The sequence below is a fragment of the Coregonus clupeaformis genome, chromosome 7, assembly GCF_020615455.1.
Source record: "Coregonus clupeaformis isolate EN_2021a chromosome 7, ASM2061545v1, whole genome shotgun sequence".
Taxonomy (NCBI): Eukaryota; Metazoa; Chordata; class Actinopteri; order Salmoniformes; family Salmonidae; genus Coregonus; species Coregonus clupeaformis.
Genome location: NC_059198.1, coordinates 71,734,039 through 71,758,652, shown reverse-complemented (window position 1 = coordinate 71,758,652; position 24,614 = coordinate 71,734,039). Strand labels below are relative to the sequence as shown.

Here is a 24,614-nt window from a genome sequence, read left to right as displayed (position 1 = left end):
GGTGTACATCAACAATATCCTGATCTACTCGGCTACATTCGAGGAGCACGTCAGGGACATCAGAGCGGTCCTACTCCGCCTCCGGGAACACAGCCTGTCGGTGAAGGGGGAGAAATACGAATTCCACCAACAGGCTATCTCCTTCCTGGGTTACAGGATCAGTCCTCATGGGGTGTTCATTGAAAGAGCAAAGACGGACGCCGTCAGGTCATGGCCAGTCCCCACCACCATCAAGGGCCTACAGAGCTTCCTGGGCGTCGCAAATGTCTACCAGCGTTTCATCAGGTCCTTCAGCTCCATAGCCGCCCGCTCACCTCTCTCCTTAAGGGGGGGCCTCAGAAGCTGGCCTGGAACCCTGAGGCTGACGCTGCCTTCAAGAAGCTTAAGGAGAGGTTCACCACAGCGCCCCTCCTAAAACACCCAGATCCAGCTCGTTCTTTCATCCTGGAGGTCGACGCATCTGAGGAGGGCGTGGGTGGGGTCCTCTCCCAGCGGCAAGATAAGCCAGAGAAAATGTATCCCTGTGCCTTTTTCTCTAAAAAGCTTACCCCCGCAGAGAGGAACTATGGAGTTGGAGACAGGGAGCTGTTGGCAGTGGTCCTCGCTCTGGAGGTATGGAGACACTGGCTGGAGGGCGCAGTCCATCCATTCCGGATTCTCACTGACCACCGGAATTTGGAGCACATACGTGCAGCGAAACGGATGAACTCTCGTCAAGCCAGGTGGGCCCAATTTCTTACTCCCTTTCAGTTTATTCTGTCCTACCGCCCAGGATCCCAGAATGTGAAAGCCGATGCACTCTCCAGGATGCACCATACCGGAGAAAGGAAGGATCTGGGGGGTCCTATCCTGCCTCCGTCTCTCATCGTGGCACCTGTCATTTTGGATGTGGACGAAGACATCTGCCTGGTGGCTCAGGAGGACCCAGCGCCTGCCAACACCCCTCCGGGGCGCATGTATGTACCAACCAGGATCCGTGACCGCCTGCTGATCTGGGCACACACCACCCTTAAGGCAGGGCACTCCGGTATGACGCGCACCCTACATTCTCTCTCACAAAAATACTGGTGGCCCACCTTGACTACTGATGTCTCCCGCTATATCAACTCCTGTTCCGTATGTGCCCAAATGAAGACACCTCGGAACTCCCCGGCAGGCAAACTAGTTCCTCTCCCAGTGCCTCAGCGACCTTGGTCACACCTGTCCATAGACTTTGTCACAGACCTCCCACGTTCTGACAGCTTCACCACAGTCCTGGTGGTCGTAGATCAGTTCTCCAAATCATGCAGTTTTTTGCCACTATCTGGTCTTCCTTCTGCTCTCCAGGTCGCTGAGGTCCTGTTCCAACAGGTCTTCCAGCATTATGGACTTCCAGAGGACATCGTCTCGGACCGTGGCCCCCAATTCACCTCCCGAGTGTGGAAGGCTTTCCTGGAGAAGATCGGTGCCTCAGCCAGCCTCACTTCCGTGTATAGGCCTCAGTCTAATGGGCAGGTGGAGCGCATGAACCAGGAGCTGGGGAGGTTTCTTCGTTGCCACTGTCAGGACCGGCAGGGTGAGTGGGCGAGGTTTCTACCCTGGGCAGAATATGCCCAGAACTACCACGTTCACTCCTACACGGGGCTCACTCCCTTCCAGTGCGTCCTGGGGTACCAGTCGGCCCTGGCCCCTTGGACACCCAGCCAGACCGATGCGCCCGCTGTCGACGAGTGGTTCCACAGGGCCGGGCAGGTTTGGGATGCCGCCGATGTCCATCTCCTCCAGAGGGCCATTTGTCGGCAGAAGGACCAAGCCGACCGCCACCGCAGTGAGGCCCCTGTATTCCAGCCTGGTGATTGTGTCTGGCTGTCCACAAAAAACCTCCCTCTCCGCCTGCCCTGCAAGAAACTGAGCCCCCGGTTTGTGGGGCTGTTTAAGGTCCTCTGGCGGATAAATTAGGTATCGGACCGGATGCTCCTTCCCCCTCACTACCGTGTCTCACCCACTTTTCATGTGTCTCTCCTCAGGCCGGTGGTTCCTGGTCCTCTGGCGGATGCCGTCCCCCGGGGTACGCCCCCTCCGCCCCTGGACATTGACAGGATTCCGGCGTATGCGGTGAGGGACCTGCTGGACTCCAGGTTCCGTGGGGGACGGCTCCGTTACCTGGTGGACTGGGAGGGGTATGGACCTGAGGAGAGGAGCTGGGTTCCAGCTGGGGACGTTCTGGACCCCAACCTAATTCGGGACTTCCACTGTCACCGCCCTGACCGGCCCGCTCCTCATCCTCGGGGTCGTTCTCCTGGCACAGTACACCCACCCCCCCCAAATGCTCCTCATCCTCGGGGTCGTTCTCCTGGCCGGTGACATCCTGCGGCGGAAGCCGTGCATCTGGGGGGGGGTGGGTGTACTGTCACGTCTCTTCCCGTTGCTCTCATCCGGCGCTCTGATTCGCCGGTCTACTGAGCCACCAGTCTGAGCGCACCACCTCGGCAACACCGGAATGGAAACCCAACGCACCCTAATCACCTCCAGCGCACCTGCACCTCATCTCATCACCACCCCTATATAGCCCTGGACTGTTCAGTGTTGTGTTGTGTGTGATTGTTAGTGTCTTGTCATGTACTCGCTCTTTGTTGTTCTCTTGCTCAGTGTTAAGTAAACCTTTACATTGTTGATTCCTGCGTCTGCGTCCTGCCTCTTCGTATCCTCAATACTCGTCACACAGCTCCATCAATGGATTATGGTTTTGTAGTTGTATACCCTGAAAATCTTACAGTAGTTATCTTATGTACAGATAACTGCCAAAATAAAGGAAACACCAACAAAGTGTCTTAATAGGCCGTTGGGCCACCACGAGCCAGAACAGTTTCAATGCACCTTGGCATAGATTCTACAAGTGTCTGGAACTCTATTGGAGGGATGCGACACCATTCTTCCACAAGAAATTCTACAATTTGGTGTTTTGTTCATGGTGGAAAACGCTGTCTCAGGCGCTGCTCCATAATCTCCCATAGGGTTGAAATCTGGTGACTGAGACAGCCATGGCATATGGTTTACATTTACATTTTATATCGTAACATTTTACATCGTTATCATGTTTATCAAACCATTCAGTGACTACTCGTGCCCTGTGGATGGGGGCATTGCCATCCTATGGGGGCATAGCCATGGTAGCCAAAATAATGGCCTGCCCAGTATTTTTATACATGACCATAAGCATGATGGGATGTTAATTGATTAATTAACTCAGGAACCATACCTTCGTGTGAAAGCACCTGCCTTCAATATAGTTTGTATCCTATTAGCGTCCATTGCTATATCAACGGTTTGATGACCTAATGCATCCAATTCTGGTGATCATTACAGCCTAAATTACATTATTTTCATCCCCGCTATGTTAAACAAAGCTGATTTCCGCAATAATTTTGCTGTTTAAATGAGTTTTGTTTAGCTAAGAGGAAAGCATTACTTCAAACCACTTTTTGGTACCTTGTTAACATTTCAACAACATGAAATCAATGTCTTAAACATTGCTACGTTTCAGAAATAGCAAATAAAATGTGTAATCTGCTTGACACAATGTTACTTACCTTACAGATCACAAAGTCAGCTAATTTCTCCATTCATATGCAAATCAGTTTGATTCATACACTGCCTTGTCTGGCTGGCATGTTTTTATTTAGAGCTTCCCTTCCCTTATTTTTTATTATTTTATTTCAGTAGTCCTCTATTATGATTCATTATTTTTGTATCTTGCATAGCTCATTAGTACACCCCTATGGTTGAATATATATGTACTAGGATACAATAATTAATAATGTTGAACTAACAAATACCATCAAGAGATACGTTACAATTTACAGCAATGAACACTTTGTGAAACAGCTGTGAAAACCATGCTGGCAATATTTACGATTTAAATATATAAACTTTTATATTTTTGTGGTACAGACATGTCATTCATTTATTTTCACAGATTATTTTTTTTACACTCTCATGGCAATCAGACTGAAATACTTAATTCTGGTGTGTGGAATAGAGAGGTCGGTGCTGTGTGGTTGGGAGGTTCTGCCTGTCACTTGTTCTCAACGTGCAGCCAGTCTCGGAAGGGGGACTTGAAGAGGGAGACTGCGAGGTCCATGCACTGCTGCTCTCTTTGTGCTGAGTGTTTGCAGTGCTAGTGTTTTTAGTTCATCTGTGTATCTCACATATTATGTGCCCACTATGATACGGCTAGCAAACTTTATTAGCAGATAATGACAACATGACAATAACAGTAGCTTTAGATTATGTAATGAGATGGAGGAGGGGAGGGGATGAGTGGGCAGATTGTTGGCCAATCAGACATCACTAGATGCAGAATTTCGTCTGGAGGGAGAGGAGAGAAAGAGTTAAATGATGAGGAGAGAGGGAAGAGGCAGAATCAAGAGACAGGTGCTGCGGCTAGTTCTTCCTGTCACTTGTCCTTGACAGGCAGCCAGTCTCAGTCAGGGGTGGTGGGATGGAAAAGCAAACATAAAGGATACTTAATTTTCAACAACATGGGCCTGGTTTAGTTGGAAGCCCTCTCACCACGTCAAGGTACGTGGGGCTTGGATAGGTGTGGTAATATGGTGATGACTCAACCCTGCTGTGTAATGGGCCCCAGGACACTTCTGCCATATTACGTACACAAATCTAGAACCTCCAGATATGCAAACACTAACCAGAAACCAATGTCCAATTCCATACCAACCCTGGCCTAAAGTTTGATTTGGAATTGTACACAAAAGATTAATGGCTAGGGAGAAGGGGTTAAGGACCAGTAAGAAACAGTCAATTTCAGTCAATTGAAAATGTAACTTGCAGTGAATACATTTAGTATACAAATGTATACATTTACAGCCAATTCAAGCAAGTTTCAAATATTTACCAGCAAACAAATGGAAAAATATACAAATATTTACATGCTTGTAAACGTAACTTATCTTTATACAAATCAAAAACAATATTACAACATGATTAAGGTTATTTACAATAACATACAATTTACAACAAGATGTAATGTAGTAAAATACCTACCGTTTTGAGGTGGGGAGCCGGTCAAGCAGTGAAAACAAGGGTGGGGGAAACAAATTCACGCACATAGGCGACATGAGACAAACAAGGCACATGAAAATGCTTGCCGCATCTCCTGCACCAGGCCACCACCTTACCTTCTCTCACGTATTTCCGGCAGAAGCAGTGGACACTGACCGCTTGTTGTGTAGGGTGTGGACACCATGGGAGGCCTGGAACCAGGACGGGGACTGGAATCGGGACTGGGAAATGGTGCCAGGCGCCCAGCCTGAAAACAAGAGAAAATATGTTTTATGTTCCTCATCTCTGCAGAGAGTAAGACTGTTTGCAATAGCAGACAACCCACAATCTGTACCCCCTTTCTACTGCTGGACTGCCGGCCACTCCACAGTCACAGAGGTCCCTGGAAAAGATAAGAGAGAGGTGAGTTGTGAGAGAAACTCTGGGGTGGTGTCATGACCACTGGAGTCATAACCCATACTTAACAGTACCTTCCTGGCAGCGAAGGTTACTTACCGTGACCCAGTGGTTAGCCTTGAGATTGACTATCTGGACAAACCCCTGGGCCAGTGTTGGTACTGCTGACAGCATGGCGATGCTCTGGACAAACCCCTGGGCCAGTGTTGGTACTGCTGACAGCATGGCGATGCTCTGGACAAACCCCTGGGCCAGTGTTGGTACTGCTGACAGCATGGCGATGCTCTGGACAAACCCCTGGGCCAGTGTTGGTACTGCTGACAGCATGGTGATGACGCCCACCACGAGGAGGCGTCCTGCTTCTGGATGCTGCACATGCAAAAGAGCTTGAGCATGATCAATTGTCAAATTGTCTTACCAGGAGTGTGCGGAAGAATGACCCCCCCGAAGGTCCTCCATCCGGCCACAGAGCGCAGCTGGCCATACAGTGAGGGAAAAAAGTATTTGATCCCCTGCTGATTTTGTACGTTTGCCCACTGACAAAGAAATGATCAGTCTGTTTTTATGGTGGACTGTGGAGGGGAGGGGTTGAGTGTGTTGGAGTATGTGAGTATGTGCGTGTGTGCTTGTCTGACGTCTGTTGTGGGGGGGTGGGGATGTTGGGGGGGAGGGTATGGGATGGACCGCGGGAATTATTTGCTGGGATAATGATTACTTGTCAAGGAATTAAATGTAATACAATGGCAATCCGGGTTATATGTTAGAATCCTACGCGTGAACTGCCGACATTATTACGCATATTAATTGATAATGATGAAAAATAGGATATGCATAATTAAAAAATAAATAAATAGATATATATATATAGAGGTGAAAGCATTGGAAATGCTTTTGGCGGTTGACCTGCTTTTGTTTTGTGGGTGGCACTATGTGCTGTTTTCGATGGATGGGTCCTGGCCTCTCGGGGCCTTAGGGATACGGAGGGACGTGGGTGGGATGCTGATCACGGCGATGACGGCTCAACTTGGGATGGGAAGGGGCTTTAGCGGGGGAATTAGTGGAGAACAATTGAAGGGCTACTCCGTAGCAATGCAAATATCACGGTACAGCTATATGGACACTCAATCATTACGCTATTTTTTATTGGTAAATTTACAAACATATATAATGATAAATAGACTTGAAACTTATATCTCATTATGGTGTATGGTGAAATAAGTATAGCCAGTTATAATTGTAATGGCTTAGCTGATAATAACAAAAGAAGAACAATATTTACATGGCTCAAAGAGAAGGAATATAATATCTATTGTATACAGGAAACTCATTCAACAATTCGAGATGAAGTAGCGTGGAAAAAAGAATGGGGGGAAATATACTTCTCCCATGGGCAAAGAAATTCAAAAGGGGTGATGATATTAATTAATAGTAATTTCGATCCAAATGTGCAAATTGTACAAATAGATACACAAGGTAGATGGATTATTTTAAATATGTTATTGGACCATAAACAGATATGGCTCATTAACCTTTATGGACCAAATAATGATGATCCACAATTCTTTGACAATATATATAATAAATTATCAAGCCTGCAAGCAACTCAAGACAATATTATTATGGTGGGGGATTATAATACTGTTTTAAATAGCTCAATGGACCGTAAAGGAAATCACACCACAAACAATCACCCACATGCTCTTAAGGAAATTGTGAATGTCATGGATACATTAGAACTAGTAGATATATGGAGGCTTAAATATACTGATCTAGTGAGATATACATGGCGGAGACTGAATCAAGCTAGTCGTCTTGACTTCTTTCTTATCTCATTCTCGTTGGCACCAAAAGTAAAAAAAGTGTTGATAGGGGACAGAATGCGGTCAGACCATCATGTAATAGGCATATATATTACTCTTACTGAATTTCCACGTGGGCGAGGATATTGGAAATTTAATCAAAGCCTATTGGATGATAATTTATTTATAATTAGAACAAAGGAATTTATAACTGATTTTTTTCCAACATAACATAGGTACAGCGAATCCCCTTATTGTATGGGACACCTTTAAATGTGCCTTTAGAGGCCATGCAATTCAGTACTCATCTCGAAAACAAAAGCAATTTAGGTCAAAAGAGTTTATACTAAGAAAGGAAATAGAAAGTCTAACAGAACAGATAGATGGCAATAAAAACTGTAACATAGAGGCTCAGAATAAATTAGAGGAAAAACAAAAAGAAATGGAGAAATTTATTCAAGAAAGATCAAGTGTAACATATTATAAAAATAAAGCAAACTGGATGGAATATGGGGAAAAATGCACAAAATTCTTTTTTAATCTTCAACATAGGAATGCTACCAAAAAGAACTTAATGAAACTGGTTACAATTGACGGAGTCACCCATGATTCACCAAATGACATTTTGAAGGAAGAAACAAAGTACTTTAAGCATATGTTTTCTTTTCAGTCGCCTCCATCTCCTCTAACTGAAGCTAATTGTAGAGATTTTTTTTTCTATTGATAATGTCAAATTAACAGCCACACAGAAAGACTCATGTGAAGGTGAAATTACAGAGGAGGAACTTCTGGATGCAATTAAAGACTTTAAGTCTGGGAAAACTCCAGGGTTGGATGGCATACCAGTCGAGGTATACCAAACCTTTTTTGATATACTAAGAGGACCGTTATTAGCATGTTTTAACCACTCCTATGTAAATGGTAGATTATCTGACACTCAAGAAGAAGGACTGATCTCATTATTACTGAAACAGGATACAAGTGGAAAATATAAAGATCCAGTCCATTTACAAAATTGGAGGCCCCTTACACTTCAGTGTTGTGATGCAAAAATCCTAGCAAAATGTATAGCGCATAGAATTAAAAAGGTATTGCCGGATATTATTCATTCTAATCAGACAGGTTTTTTACATGGAAGATACATTGGAGATAATATAAGGCAAGTATTGGAAACATTAGAACACTATGGAAAATATGGGAAACCAGGCCTGCTATTCATAGCAGACTTCGAAAAGGCATTTGATAAAGTTCGACTGGGGTTTATATATAAATGCCTGGAGCATTTCAATTTTGGAGAATCTCTTATAAAATGGGTCAAAATCATGTATAGTAACCCTAGGTGTAAAATAGTAAATAATGGCTATTTCTCAGAAAGTTTTAAACTGTCAAGAGGAGTGAAACAAGGTTGTCCACTATCGGCATATCTATTTATTGTGGCCATCGAGATGTTAGCGATTAAAATCAGATCTAATAATAATATCAGAGGATTAGAAATAAAGACCTTAAAAACAAAGGTGGCATTGTACGCTGATGATTCATGTTTTTTTTAAATCCACAACTAGAATCCCTCCACAGCCTCATAGAGGATCTAGATACATTTTCTAACCTCTCTGGATTACAACCAAATTATGACAAATGTACTATATTACGTATTGGATCACTAAAAAATACAATTTTTACATTACCATGTAGTTTACCAATAAAATGGTCTGATGGTGATGTGGATATACTCGAATACATATCCCAAAGGAAATAAATGATCTCACTTCAATAAATTTTAATAGAAAATTAGCAAAAATAGATAAGATCTTACTACCATGGAAAGGAAAATACCTGTCAATTTGTGGAAAAATCACCCTGATTAACTCATTAGTATTATCACAGTTTACCTATTTGCTTATGGTCTTGCCTACGCCTAGCGAACAGTTTTTTAAATTATATGAGAAAAAAATATTCAATTTTATTTGGAACGGCAAGCCAGACAAAATTAAAAGAGCATATTTATATAATGAATATGAATTCGGAGGACAGAAATTATTAAATATTAAAGCATTAGACCTATCACTAAAAGCTTCAGTCTTACAAAAGTTATACTTAAATCCGAACTGGTTCTCAAGCAAATTAGTAAGATTGTCTCACCCAATGTTCAAGAAAGGCCTTTTTCCCTTTATTCAGATTACAACCTCACACTTTCAGTTATTTGAAAAGGAAATAATCTCCCAAATGTCACTATTTCTAAAACAAGCCATAGAAAGTTGGTTGCAATTTCAATTTAATCCTCCAGAAACGACAGAACAAATAATGCAACAAATATTGTGGTTAAATTCAAATATACTAATTGACAAAAAACCTTTATTTTTTGACAGAATGTTTAAAAAAGGTATAATCTTTGTAAATGATATCATCGGTAGGACTGGTGGAGTTATGACGCACATGCAGCTAACAAAAACATATGGAAATGTCTGCTCTACCCAAAATTACAACCAAATAATGGCAGCATTACCGCAAAAATGGAAGAGGAAAGTGGAGGGGGGAGAAAGTAAGGAACTTGTCTGTCGGCCTTGCATTAAAGAACATAATTGGTTAAGGAAAACTGTGATAAATAAAAAAATATATCAGTTTCACTTAAGGACCAAAGGATTGACAGCCGTCCCATATAGATTGCAAAATAGTTGGGAAGAGATCTTTGATGTACCGATCCCATGGCATAGTGTTTATGAACTGACACGCAAAACGACACCGGATTCAAAAATTAGAATCTTTCAATTTAAATTATTATATAAAATCCTTGCTACCAATAGAATGTTATTTATATGGGGGATACAATCCTCCCAGCTCTGCAGATTTTGCTGTGAAGAGACGGAATCATTGGACCATTTGTTTTGGTTCTGTCCATTTGTAGCTTGTTTTTGGACACTGGTCCAGGAATGGCTAAAGGATTGCAATATTTACCTGGAACTAACCTTGCAGATAGCATTACTGGGTGATCTGAAAAGTCATAGTCAATCAATCAATAATATAATAATACTTTTAGCAAAGCTGTTTATTTTTAACTCTCAATCTGTAGAAGCAATGAGAATAGAAAGGTTCAGAATTATTGTAAAACATCACAGTACGGTTGAAATATATATGGCAAATAGAAATCCGATATGGATGGTGTTAAGAGATAGATGGGAGGTATTGAATAGAGCTGAAGGATGGGACTAATAACAAATAACAACAAATAATAACAAAGATAGCTAATAATGTAAAGCATACTGTGTCCATAATAAGTATATAGGCTGTATGTTGGGAGCTTTTGGGAAAGAGCACAGTTAGAAAGATATGGCATATAGAAGCAAACCGGATGGACATCATGAAAACGATCGGAGAGGTTGAGAGTAGAAGTAGTTCAGGAGCAAAAATAAATAAATAATAATAATAATAATAATGATATATATGTATGTATGTATGTATATGTATATATATATGTATATATATAATAGAATTATTGTAAAATTAACTGTGTCCATAAGGTGTAGATAGTAAGTATAGACCGGAAGTAGAGACCTGGGCATTGTTGTTCACTAATTTACTCCAAGTAGGGAAAGGATGGTGGGGTTGAAAAGTAATAAAGGGGAGTATATATATAAAAAAAAAAAAAAAAAAAAAAAAATGGGGGATTGGAAGTGATGCAGACAATTACATTGATAGAAGATACAATCTATCTGCAATATTAAGCTGATCCATTCCCCCAAAAAAAAAAAAAAAAAGAAAATGATCAGTCTATAATTTTAATGGTAGGTTTATTTGAACAGTGAGAGACAGAATAACAACAAAAAATCCAGAAAACGCATGTCAAAAATGTTATAAATTGATTTGCATTTTAATGAGGGAAATAAGTATTTGACCCCCTCTCAATCAGAAAGATTTCTGGCTCCCAGGTGTCTTTTATACAGGTAACGAGCTGAGATTAGGAGCACACTCTTAAAGGGAGTGCTCCTAATCTCAGCTTGTTACCTGTATAAAAGACACCTGTCCACAGAAGCAATCAATCAATCAGATTCCAAACTCTCCACCATGGCCAAGACCAAAGAGCTCTCCAAGGATGTCAGGGACAAGATTGTAGACCTACACAAGGCTGGAATGGGCTACAAGACCATCGCCAAGCAGCTTGGTGAGAAGGTGACAACAGTTGGTGCGATTATTCACAAATGGAAGAAACACAAAAGAACTGTCAATCTTCCTCGGCCTGGGGCTCCATGCAAGATCTCACCTCGTGGAGTTGCAATGATCATGAGAACGGTGAGGAATCAGCCCAGAACTACACAGGAGGATCTTGTCAATGATCTCAAGGCAGCTGGGACCATAGTCACCAAGAAAACAATTGGTAACACACTACGCCGTGAAGGACTGAAATCCTGCAGCGCCCGCAAGGTCCCCCTGCTCAAGAAAGCACATATACAGGCCCGTCGGAAGTTTGCCAATGAACATCTGAATGATTCAGAGGAGAACTGGGTGAAAGTGTTGTGGTCAGATGAGACCAAAATTGAGCTCTTTGGCATCAACTCAACTCGCCGTGTTTGGAGGAGGAGGAATGCTGCCTATGACCCCAAGAACACCATCCCCACCGTCAAACATGGAGGTGGAAACATTATGCTTTCGGGGTGTTTTTCTGCTAAGGGGACAGGACAACTTCACCGCATCAAAGGGACGATGGACGGGGCCATGTACCGTCAAATTTTGGGTGAGAACCTCCTTCCCTCAGCCAGGGCATTGAAAATGGGTCGTGGATGGGTATTCCAGCATGACAATGACCCAAAACACATGGCCAAGGCAACAAAGGAGTGGCTCAAGAAGAAGCACATTAAGGTCCTGGAGTGGCCTAGCCAGTCTCCAGACCTTAATCCCATAGAAAATCTGTGGAGGGAGCTGAAGGTTCGAGTTGCCAAACGTCAGCCTCGAAACCTTAATGACTTGGAGAAGATCTGCAAAGAGGAGTGGGACAAAATCCCTCCTGAGATGTGAGCAAACCTGGTGGCCAACTACAAGAAACGTCTGACCTCTGTGATTGCCATCAAGGGTTTTGCCACCAAGTACTAAGTCATGTTTTGCAGAGGGGTCAAATACTTATTTCCCTCATTAAAATGCAAATCAATTTATAACATTTTTGACATGCGTTTTTCTGGATTTGTTGTTTTTATTCTGTCTCTCACTGTTCAAATAAACCTACCATTAAAATTATAGACTGATCATCACGTACAAAATCAGCAGGTGATCAAATACTTTTTTCCCTCACTGTACCTGCCCCTGTTGGACACTAGTGATGAGAACCTCACTAGTATCTTCTAGTTCAGTGAGTGGACTTACCTGCCCCTGTTCCTCCAGTCCGACGCAAGCCACCTGTGAGAACATTTGATGGATTAGTGGAGATATGTACTTTTCAACAGTTTTTGAAAGTATGGCCTACCTTAAGCTGGTCCCCTTCCGACTCAGAGCACAGAGAATCAGACTGATCCGAACTCACTGGCTCTGGTGGATGGGATACCTCCTGGGTGGCTCGGACAGACGATGGTCAAGTTGTTGAAATACTAAAGTCTAAGTACATTTGCACTGCTGTCTTTCTCTTTCTGTTTCTCTCTCTCTCCATCTCTCTCTGTCTTTCACTCTCTTCCCACCTCTCTCTCTCCCTCTGTCACTTTCTTTCTCACTTTTTTCCTCTCTCTCTCTCTGTATGGGTATGGGGGGGGGGGCACTTTTGGGCAGGGGGACACTATTTGGCATGACAGGCCCAGTGATGTTTTCTATACACAAACATACCGATAGGAGGTGTTCCTCCGAGTGCCTTCCCTTGTCTGAGGATTGCCTAATCTAATGTGTTCATTGGGATTGTTTGCAGTTGGAGGGAGGTAAAGGGAGGTAGTCACATGACACAAAAAGAGCATGGCCTCTTACACTTGTTTGCCGCAGGGGAAGCGTGTGTACTGCACAGGAAGCTGGTTGTGTATGCGGTTATGAATGAAGAGTCTCTCTTTGGTATCTCTGTTCTCTGAATAATGGGCGCCCACCCTCAAGCCTTTTGCCCCTCTCCCCCCCTCACCCGGGCCTTGATCCATAGCCCCCACTACATCCCTTCATGTCATCAGCACTCTGGCGTGCCTCGGAGGGGTTTTCCAGACACACACATAAGCACACACATGCATGCCCACACACAAACACACAGCGACAGGTTACACAACCCCAGCCAGATTCACAAAAGAGAGTCCCGTTGGTACACCCTCGGGCCAACATGGTTTCTCATCTTCACTTGCTCATGCTTTCACACTCATTTGATTGACAGGCTCTGTATCACTGTGGTTTGTTGGTAAAAAGCGGTTGAACGGATTGGTTGAGAGTCTGGGACGAGAGAGCTACGGTGGCCTCGTCCAATCACACATTCTGTTTTTAAGCCATATGAACCCGCCCCACAAAGCCCCTCTCCTGGGCGCTTGACCTGCAATGTGGTACCACTGATAAGCCTCCTGCATGTTTCCCCCCTCACATTGGCAGACTACTACTTAACACAAGTTGGTTTCCATGCTATTTCCTCAGGAAATGGCTCAACACCAACCTGCCCTGAGTAGAAAATATTAAACAATAGCCCACATTTGATTTGTATTTTGTATTTGTATTTATTATGGATCCAAGGCAGCAGCTACTCTTCATGGGGTCCAGCAAAATTAAAGCAGTTATACATTTTTAAAACAATAGAATACATTCATAACAGATTTCACAACATATTAAGTGTGTGCCTTCAGGCCTCTACTCTACTACCACATATCTATAACACAAAATCCATGTGTACCTGTGTGTATAGTGTGTATGTTATCATGTGTTTGTGTGCATGTGTCTATGTTTGTGTTGCTTCACAGTCCCCGCTGTTCCATAAGGTGTATTTCTATCTGTTTTTTAAATCTAATTTTACTGCTGGCGTGAGTTACTCGATGTGGAATAGAGTTCCATGTAGTCATGGCTCTATGTAGTACTGTGTGCATCCCATAGTCTGTTCTTGACTTGGGGACTGTGAAGAGACCTCTGGTGGCATGTCTTGTGGGGTATGCATGGGTGTCTGAGCTGTGTGCCAGTAGTTCAAACAGACAGCTCGATTCATTCAACATGTCAATACCTCTCACAAATACAAGTACTGATGAAGTCAATCTCTCCTCCACATTGAGCCAGGAGAGATTGACATGCATATTATTAATGTTAGCTCTCTGTGTACATCCAAGGGCCAGCCGTGCTGCCCTGTTCTGAGCCAATTGCAATTTTCCTAAGTCCCTCTTTGTGGCACCTGACCACACGACTGAACAGTAGTCCAGGTGCGACAAAACTAGGGCCTGTAGGACCTGCCTTGTTGATAGCGTTGTTAAGAATGCAGAGCAGCACTTTATTATAGACAGACTTCTCCCCATCATAGCTACTGTTGTATTGATATGTTTTGACCATGACAGTTTACAATCCAGGGTTACTCCAAGCAATTTAGTCAATTTCCACATGATTCATTACAAGATTTAGTTGAGGTTTAGGGTTTTAGTAAATGATTTGTCCCAAATACAATGCTTTTAGTTTTTGAAATATTCATGACTAACTTATTCCTTGCCACCCATTCTGAAACTAACTGCAGCTCTTTGTTAAGTGTTGCTGTCATTTCAGTCGCTGTGGTAGCTGACGTGTATAGTGTTGAGTCATCCGCATACATAGACACACTGGCTTTACTCAAAGCCAGTGGCATGTCATTAGTAAAGATTGAAAAAAGCAAGGGGCCTAGACAGCTGCCCTGGGGAATTCCTCATTCTACCTGGATTTTGTTGGAGAGGCTTCCATTAAAGAACACCCTCTGTGTTCTGTTAGACAAGTAACTATTTATCCACAATATAGCAGGGGGTGTAAAGCCATAACAATACATTTTTCCAGCAACAGACTATGATCGATAATGTCAAAAGACGCACTGAAGTCTAACAAAACAGCCCCCACAATTTTCCAGCATCAATTCCTCTCAGCCAATCATCAGTAATTTGTGTAAGTGCTGTGCTTGTTGAATGTCCTTCCCTATAAGCGTGCTGAAAGTATGTTGTCAATTTGTTTACTGTGAAACAGCATTTTAGCTGGTCAAACACCATTTTTTCCAAAGGTTTACTAAGGAATGCTTGATAGAGCATATCTCTACATTTGATAATGCTTGAACCCTCTGTCATAAGGGCCTACATAGGCTAGCAGATGTCATAAACAGTTAATGACAGCACATGTCAGCTCATAGCAACTGTATGTTATGTTATTATTATGATGACAGAATTATAGGCCTTATGAAAGAGAGTTAAATTACAAAATGGCCATGTAACCTACTTCAAAAACAATCAAATGCACTTCATCCTCCACTGGTGAAAGTGAAAATCACTCCGTGTTTGGACTCAGTCTCTCTCACTCCATTTGTTGCAGAATGGCCTGAGGGTTAAGGTTAGGAGAGAAAAGTGATGTATGTTCTATACTGTACTAGGCCTCTCTTGTCTGTGCAGTGTTTTTAGACTCTTACCTGGGGCTGAATGTGGGAGAGAGCGAGAGAGACATGTCTGCCTGTTGGTGGATAGCTTTTTGTCATCTCTCTATCTCTGGCTTTCTATTTCTCTTTCTCTTTCTCTTTCTCTCTCCCCTCTCTTTCTCTTTCTCTCTCCCCTCTCTTTCTCTTTCTCTCTCCCCTCTCTTTCTCTTTCTCTGTCCCCTCTCTCTTTCTCTCCCTCCCTCTCTCCCCTCTCCCTCAGTCACTCCCTCTCTGTCTCTTCTATCTTTCTTTCTTTCTTTCTCTCTCTCTTTCGCTCCCTCTCTCTGGAGGCCAGCCCAACTGCAGGGCGCACGTGAGTTCCACATGCTTCTTCATTAGATTCAGGACTTTACACACACACTACCACTCTTCTGCTTTCTCTGTCCTCCCTCTGTGCTGTTCTGTTAGGTTCCTGGGTTTAGCTATAATCATTTCTGGTGCTAGTTTATTTCTCCTCTGACGTTGACTCCACTCAGGGCCTCTGGATGGTTTTAACTGCATTTGAATGTGGACAGTACAGACCCCACACACTGCCATTCTTACTCTCCCACCATTAAGTGGTCTTCGATCGACACTATTGACATTCTTCTGTTGTTCATTCGCTAGATAGTTTTGAGTTGTGAAAACAAGAGAACCTTGAAGTGTTGTGGGGCATTAGGTTGTAGCTTTTACATCCATTAGGCCCACTAATGAGATCCACTGACTGTGGATAATGCAACCAAATGAAGTGGAAACTGTAGTTGTCTTGTTTGTTGCCTTAGTTTACGAAGTTCAAATCTATTAGAGAGGAACATCCATTAGTTCTCTTGAGTCCTGGTAAATTTGCTGATTCACTCAGTCCATTGCCTCAGTTATTAAAGTGGTCAGCCCGCAGCTTGTTTTCCTACGTTTATGGTTTGGCTGCTGTGACAACCATGGGTTCTGGAATTTAGAAGGGGAAACTGGAAAACACCTGGTTCCTACTTGAGCTATTCATGTTCATGTATCCCTGTTCATTGCTTTGGCAAATGCCGTTAGGAAGTGTGCATTGCATTGATGCTTATTGAGAGGGCAACCTTGGCCAAAAGGTAGCCTATTGTTTTGGTGTAATCGTGCTTTTCATCACGATCACACAAAGGACAATCTCTTGTTAAGAAGTGTGTGCGTGTGTGTGTGTGTACACGCGTGCGTGCACCAGGGCCACGTTCAGTTGCAAAACATTCTCGAACATTGCATGAATAGAGCCAACGTTATTCCTCATTCAACATGTCAGTCATGTTTGTTCTACATACCATATTTCTATCTGAACGTTCCAAAACGTTGTGTCCTGCATCTCCGACCTACCTAACAGTGACACCCTCTGGAGAAGCCTCGACTTCTCTCCATCCTGTCCATTTCTCCATTAACCCTTGTGTTTTAGTCTATTGAGAATTAGTGGCATACTGTGACTTTTGTGTAAACTTCTTCCTCTCAGGAGTTAATTACAAGATGTTATGCAAATCTTTAAAAAATATATGATTTTATCATGTGATGGTTTGACTTCACCAGGGATTCTTTTAAGGAACTAAACTTTTTCCCCACAAATGCAATGGCGAATTTCACAACCATTTTACTTTTATTTCCGCATCTCAATCATTGCTTATTCAAGGTCAGTTTAGGTTGCAGGCATTCATTGCTGCCTTATGTTTCCCAACTCAGCCATGACTTAGAAAAATTTTGTTGAAAATATTTAGGCCGATTGTTTGTTGAATAATTTATTGTTTAACAGTTTTTATTGATGTAATATTTTATTCCTGTGAATGTGTGTGAACGAACGATAACATCTCTTGTGATATTAATAAAACAGTGACTTTTTCACTTAACAAATTGATCAAATGTATCCAATTTCATGCAATTCATATTAATAAATTTGATCATAGCTATCATGGTAGCATTTTATTTCACAAGAGGCCACAAAATAAGTTAATCAATGCCAAGCCAGTACGTGAGCACTTCTCTTAGAGGAAACCATAGCAACATTGTGTTCCATCAGTGAGTTGAACAAAAGCATCACAGACGTTTTCATTTAACCTGAATACTTTCAACAGACCCTACCTCCTCTTCTGATCAACCCTCACTCTACAAGGAGGAGCACCATGCAACATTACAAACAAGAGTTTTGGGATGATATGCGGTAGTGAATGTATTAGCCTATGTACCTTCTTTATAGTAGATGCTGCTTGCATTATGATGTATGTGTAAGTAATTGATGTCAGTTGGTTTAAGCATATAATTGAGCCTCCAGATCATCGCCCCCCAGCTGACCCCCCTCTGTCCTTCAGTCCCTCCTCTCTCTCTCGCTCTCTCTCTCTCTCACACTCACTCTCTCTCTCTCACACTCACTCACTCTCTCATTCTCTCTCTCTCTCACTCACTCTCAGTGCACCACCCTGTTACGTAATGGACAACAGTGATTTACCTGATGGTCTTAAAAGCTTACAGCTTCCCAGAGTACAACAGACCTGACAGAGCCTCAGTAAGCCAAGCTTCCTCCCTCTACTCACCATAGCATCCCTATTTTTGGTGACCGCACTGTATCTCTCTTTCACCTCACTTAAGACTTTGTGTGATATTTCAGTCTGGTTGCATTATATATGCACAATATGCAGCACAACCTATACTTTAGGTTGACAATCAAACTCTCCTCAGCTTTGCTTCAATGACAAAGTGTAGCTTGTTCATCCAAGGCCATTTCAGAGGGGACATCAAGATGCAGTCAATCCAATCCCAGTGACTGGATGGCAAAGCGAGGTCGTTCTAGTACTACTGTTTAGCCTCTGACCAGTGACCACCATAAGCCATTGCATGTCCCTACCAGAGCACAGAGTTCAGTGGTGTGTTTTATAAAAAGGACAGGATTTGTCTAATCTTTTTAAGTGATTTACTGTCTAGTTCACATGATTTTAGAGAGGTGATTAATGGGCAGTGGACTTGGGCATTACAGTAGGCAAGCGTTCTCTCTCTCAGCCTGGATACAGGTGCAGAGCTTGGCAAACCAGCCCACGATGTTGGTACCTTGTTGGCATGGCAGTATCCGTTTTAATTCTATATCTCAAACCAGATTGGTTAAACTCTTTCTAGGACTACTTAGGCTATGGGCTCTCCCGTCACTCTCATTGACAGCCCTTTTTCTTGAAAAGTCAGGTGAAAAGGTCCTTAGAATATGTCACTGTTTCTCATGGAAAAATTATAGGAAAAACTGTTTACCAGACCATTTCCTTTTGCTACATGTAATAATATGTCACGGTCGTTGAAGGACGGGTCAGACCAAGGCGCAGCGTGAAATGCATACATGTTTATTATAAAGATAAACACACGAACCAAAACAACGTAACGTGAAGTCCTCAGGCTAAACACAATACAAGCCTCTACACGGAACAAGATCCCACAACTAATGATAGCAAACAGGCTGCCTAAGTATGATCCCCAATCAGAGACAACGAGCGACAGCTGTCTCTGATTGGGAATCACACCCGGCCAAACATAGAAATACAACACCTAGAAAGAGAACATAGAAAATACAAAATAGAACTCCACACCCTGACTCAACATACTAGAGTCCCATAAGTCAGGGCGTGACAGTACCCCCCCCCAAAGGTGCGGACTCCGACCGCACCAACCTGACATAACAGGGAAGGGTCCGGGTGGGCATTCCGCCTCGGAGGCGGATCCGGCTCCGGGCGTGACGACCACATTCTCTCAGCCTCCCCGTTGCGCCCCTGGTCTGGTCTGGACCTCGGCGCGCTGCTTCCCTTCCTCCCACGATGCACCAAGCCCTGTCTGGACCCTGGTGTGGGAGACCCCGAACCTGGAGAGGGGCTGACGTCTGGACCTGGATCGGCAATCCTCCCACGATGCACCGAGCCCTGTCTGGGCCCTGGTGTGGGAGACCCCGAACCTGGAGAGGGGCTGACGTCTGGGTCTGGACTGGAGCCGCTGACCGGAGCTGGACTGTGCACCGGTGGAGCGGACTGCTCTGGCTCCGGAGTGGAGCTGCTGACCGGAGCTGGACTAGACCCCGGTGGAGCGGACTGCTCTGGTTCCGGAGTGGATCCGCTGACCGGAGCTGGACTAAGCACCGGTGGAGCGGACTGCTCTGGCTCCGGAGTGGAGCCGCTGACCGGTGCTGGACCAGGCACCGGTGGAACGGGCATGGGCTGTACCGGACTGGGAACACGCACCACTGGCTTGGTGCGAGGAGCAGGCACGGTCCGGGCCAGACTGGGAACACGCACCACTGGTCTGGTGCGAGGAGTAGGAACGGGCCGGGCCGGACTGGCGACACGCACCACTGGTTTGGTGCGAGGAGCAGGCATGGGCCGTACCGGACTGGAGACACGCACCACTGGCTTGGTGCGAGGAGCAGGAACGGGCCGGGCCGGACTGGGAACACTCACCACTGGCTTGGTGCGGGGAGCAGGTACGGGGCGCAGGAGATCTACGACTGTCTCCGTCCTTTACACTCCGTGCCCCGTCCTCCTCCAGTGAGGACTCCTCCTTGAGCCCCCATGAGTGCAGTGGTCGGGGCTCCTCTCTGTCGATCCCCGACCACCCATTTAGCCCCCCACATTTTTTTTCTTGGGGCTGTCTCTCCTTCTCCCCCCTGATCCCTTTCAGGGCCTCCATCTGCCTTGCTAGATCATCTCTTATCTCCCTCCAAGTCCATACTCTCTGCTCCTCCTGGGCACACTGCTTGGTCCATTGGTGGTGGGATCTTCTGTCACGGTCGTTGAAGGACGGGTCAGACCAAGGCGCAGCGTGAAATGCATACATGTTTATTACAAAGATAAACACACAAACCAAAACAACGTAACGTGAAGTCCTCAGGCTAAACACAATACAAGCCTCTACACGGAACAAGATCCCACAACTAATGATAGCAAACAGGCTGCCTAAGTATGATCCCCAATCAGAGACAACGAGTGACAGCTGTCTCTGATTGGGAATCACACCCGGCCAAACATAGAAATACAACACCTAGAAAGAGAACATAGAAAATACAACATAGAACTCCACACCCTGACTCAACATACTAGAGTCCCATAAGTCAGGGCGTGACATAATATTAGATTGGGTTCTATTGTTTTGTAAAGAAATCTGTTGCAATACATCGACTGATTTAGAGATAAATCCAGTAAATTGCATCATTACTTTACTGTTTGACACTATCATATCGTTGTCCTGTTGTTTTACTGTGTGGTTTTTTTAACCTTAGTGATCTAAGGTTGGGATTAGGCTAACCTCCCTAAATCCCAGGAGTGAGGTTACAGCTCGATTGTCCACCTCAGACACCTACAGTACCATGTGACTAACGTACAGTCCAGGAGCAAAGTTATCATATGTCAAACCCTAGTAGAACTTGCATTGATCAGCTTTAGCTAGGCGTCATCCCCTACTATACTCCAAACATCCAACTTCACATCCAACTGCAAAGTCAACTGAAAGTCAGACGACAGTTAAACTCATAATAAAGTGTTCTCAAACCCAATTCTCCACTCTGTTAACTCACATTATTCTTGCAATACGTGCCCTTGCTTTATAAACCTAGCTTGACAGCTTGCAACATATTCTGTCATTGATTGTACTCTAGCTTTTGTTGTTTTGTAATGAATCTGTCTTGTCATGGACCAGAGGAACTTGCTTAGTCATGCACAGGGCTTTCCTGCAAAGGTCTCAGTTTTGTTTCAAGGCAGGCAGATCATGGATAATGTCCCGTGTGGGCATTTAGGACAGAATGTGTGTTAGCATGTAGGCAATTGCGTTTGTGCTAGAGGATGCGAGTGTCTGTACTGTATTGTCTACCTGCAGTAAATCTCCTCTGAAGCATTCACTCTGTTCAGAGGCTTGGAATATAATAGCGCTAGCTGTTCTCTCTCCCTCCTCCTACTTGTGTCTCTCACTCTTCCTCTCTCCTACTCTCACTTTCTCCCTCTCCCTGCCTTCCTCCGGCCCTCTTTCGCTGCTCCTCCCCTCTGAGTGTGTGTGTGAGCGAGAGAGAGAGAGGCGGTGATGATCAGGATCGGGGTGGGGGGGTTGTGATGCGTGGCTGCTGCCATCTCAGTCGGCCAGTGTCACACACACACACACACACACACTGAGCTGGTCCTCACTCACAGAGCGCTCAGCGACGTAGCGTCTCTACCATAGCCACACAGCTCCCGGCCTCTCCTCCGTCACCTGGGACCCCCATAACAGCAGCAGCACTACAGGGACTTCTCCCCTGTTCGGCCTCTCTCCACTCCAGCATGGAGCAAGGGGAAGGCTCACAGTCGCGACGGAGGGGTAAGTGCCTGGCCGACTCTCACCTGGAGGATTTTTTTACCCCCTAGAGTCAGACTTCTATCTCGCTAACCTTCTTACCCCCCTAGATCCAGGCTGCTACCTAATTAACATGTGCTGCAAAGTCTGCTGTACTAACCTATTGTATGGCTATTGACAGGGCGTTCTATGGGGTTCTATAGATTTTCTGTAGCTGTCGGCTTGAGATGTTTAGTTTTGTGTGCATTTCTCTATTGTACAAGTGAAGGTTTTACACTTACATTTTAGTCATTTAGTGGACGCTCTTATTCAGAGCAACTTACAGTAGTGATTTTCCCAAACTTGGTATTTTAAGTGGATTTATTTACCTGGGATGACTTTTGGTGTCTGTATTGGGCTTGAGTTGTAGTAAGGCGTGTTAAAGGGATTGAAGGGAGTACTTTCTGACTCCCACTCTCTCTGGCTGTCGTACCGTGAGCCATAGGCAAACTAACATTGAGAGTGCTAGAAAGCTTACTGTACAGAGCTTCCACTGAGGGGAGCTTAGCGGTTATAAATAGTGTGTGTGGCCATTTATTACCATAGAGACTGAGACACTTGGCCTCCCCCATTAGTTCACCACTACCTGAAGCTCAGTCACACAGCACAGGTGCACAGTAGTTTCCCCTCTTTCTTGTCTTCCTACCCTCTCTGTTTGAAGGAAGCAGAAATATTGACTCGTTCTGCAGAGGGATGTTCATATGGATTCTGAAGTTTTCTTTTGCTGTGGGTCGGTTCTGTTCCAATTTTCATACTAGCTAAACATAATCAGGGACAGCAGTACTCCAGACCTCGTAAGGTAAGATTTCCGGGGTAAGGAGTACTGCTGTCCCTGATAAGAGCAGGGGTTCCCAAACTTTTTCACTCAGGCCCCCCTTCCAGCATTGGAGAACCCCCCCCCAAAAAAAATGAATATAATTTTATTGCAATTCTATAAATTTTGCCATGTATAATGTGTATTCATGTGATATTTGAGTGACTCAAACATTACAACAAAATCTATGGTCTAAAAAAAACCTGCTGTGACATCTGTACAGGTGTATGTTAGGCGAAGTCATGACAGAGGGATTGTTAATGCTCAAGGACTCACAACTGGCATGGCACGGTCTGCTGCCGTGCTCACGCACCTGCATTCATTCATCAACACAGACAGGACATGCCTCCTCCCTACTCCTCTTCCTCTTCCTCGTTACCCTCCCCTTCTGTCTCACCCCCATACTCATCTATGTGGAAATCAGGGCACCTCCACTACTCGTTTGACCTTGTCTACAGCAGTTCACCCTGATAGGTTTGGGATTGCATGAAACTGATAGGGGGTTTATTATACTCTGCATACCCACCACATAGTTTCTTTAACCCTACCCTGCTAATGGGGGACCTAAAATGGCATCTCCCAATGACCCAGGATGTAAAAAAAAATGTGGCTGGTAAGATTGTTTAACTTTTGGTTGTGTCTGCAACCATTTACCTCAGCAATGAACAACGAAATATCAAACATTTTAGGCAAAGATGGTGCTGTAGAGGAGTCTCTATGGAGTCTCACTTCCTGTTGGCAACTCATTGGCTACTCACACCCTCCTTCAACTCAACCAAATTTTGGGGGGACATTGCTTTGTAAAATGCAAATTTTCCTTTACATAAATTGACAAAATTAGTCTTGATTCTGGTCTCTTTCTCAGTTCAGTAGTGCTGTTTACAGTAGACATTGTTGCCATTGTATGCTTCACCAGAGCACATTGGTTAGGGTTTACACAACTTTCACCAATGGCAGAACAGGAAGACTAGTGAGCAACATGTAAGAATGAGTCAACCCAAGAAACATAGGCTATTATTTGCAGAACCTGCCCCTTCATTGTCTGGCCCTCAGGTCATTTTTAGAAAATATGAATGTGTTCTCAATAACAAACCTGGTTAAATAAAGGCAATAATATTGCCAAACTTCGTATCGAAAATCTGTTGGGCACCCTCTCGCTCTGATCAAAACATTTGGGAATAGGAAAGTTGTGAGAACTGGAGTTAAAGGGCATGTCGGCTATTGCTGTACTCCTGGATAACAATAATTGAAGCTAAGTTCATGCAGTGCAAGTTATGCAACTTCTCTGATTGGATGGACTGGGATTGCGTGGGTAGTTCTGGCATGTCTGCCTGTGTAGACACCTTGTAAATTGAATTTGAACGGCTAATCCTCTCTCACGATTGCAATTGAACTGTATCAATTCACCTTTGACTTTAAAGCACCGTTGCCTTACTGGGGAATACTATATCTATTTTATTGTCACATACACCAGATAGGTGCAGTGTTGTTTTATAGAGTTAGCTATAGTACGGCACCCCTGGAGCAAATTAGAGTTAAGTGCTTTGCTCAAGGGCACATCGACAGATTCTTCACCTTGTCGACTCAGGTATTTGAACCAGCAACCTTTTGGTTACTGGCCCAACGCTACCTGCCGCCCCTACGTACAATAAACTCCATTGTTGCTGTTTAGGCCTAA

General features: G+C 44.2%; 1 protein-coding gene across 6 annotated transcripts in view; it reads left to right on the top strand.

The window, feature by feature from the left end:
• slc12a7b (solute carrier family 12 member 7b) overlaps nt 1–24,614 on the top strand; it is a 78,091-nt gene that overhangs the window by 17,207 nt on the left and 36,270 nt on the right. Inside the window, exon 1 of one of the 6 annotated variants that reach the window (XM_041879807.2) lies at nt 21,908–22,107. The exons of the other annotated variants lie outside the window; for them this stretch is intronic. Within the exon in view, the coding sequence (XP_041735741.2) occupies nt 22,071–22,107 (37 nt within the window). The 5' untranslated portion in view covers nt 21,908–22,070. Of the gene's footprint in view, nt 1–21,907; nt 22,108–24,614 lie in introns of those variants that run through there. 6 annotated transcript variants of the gene reach the window in all.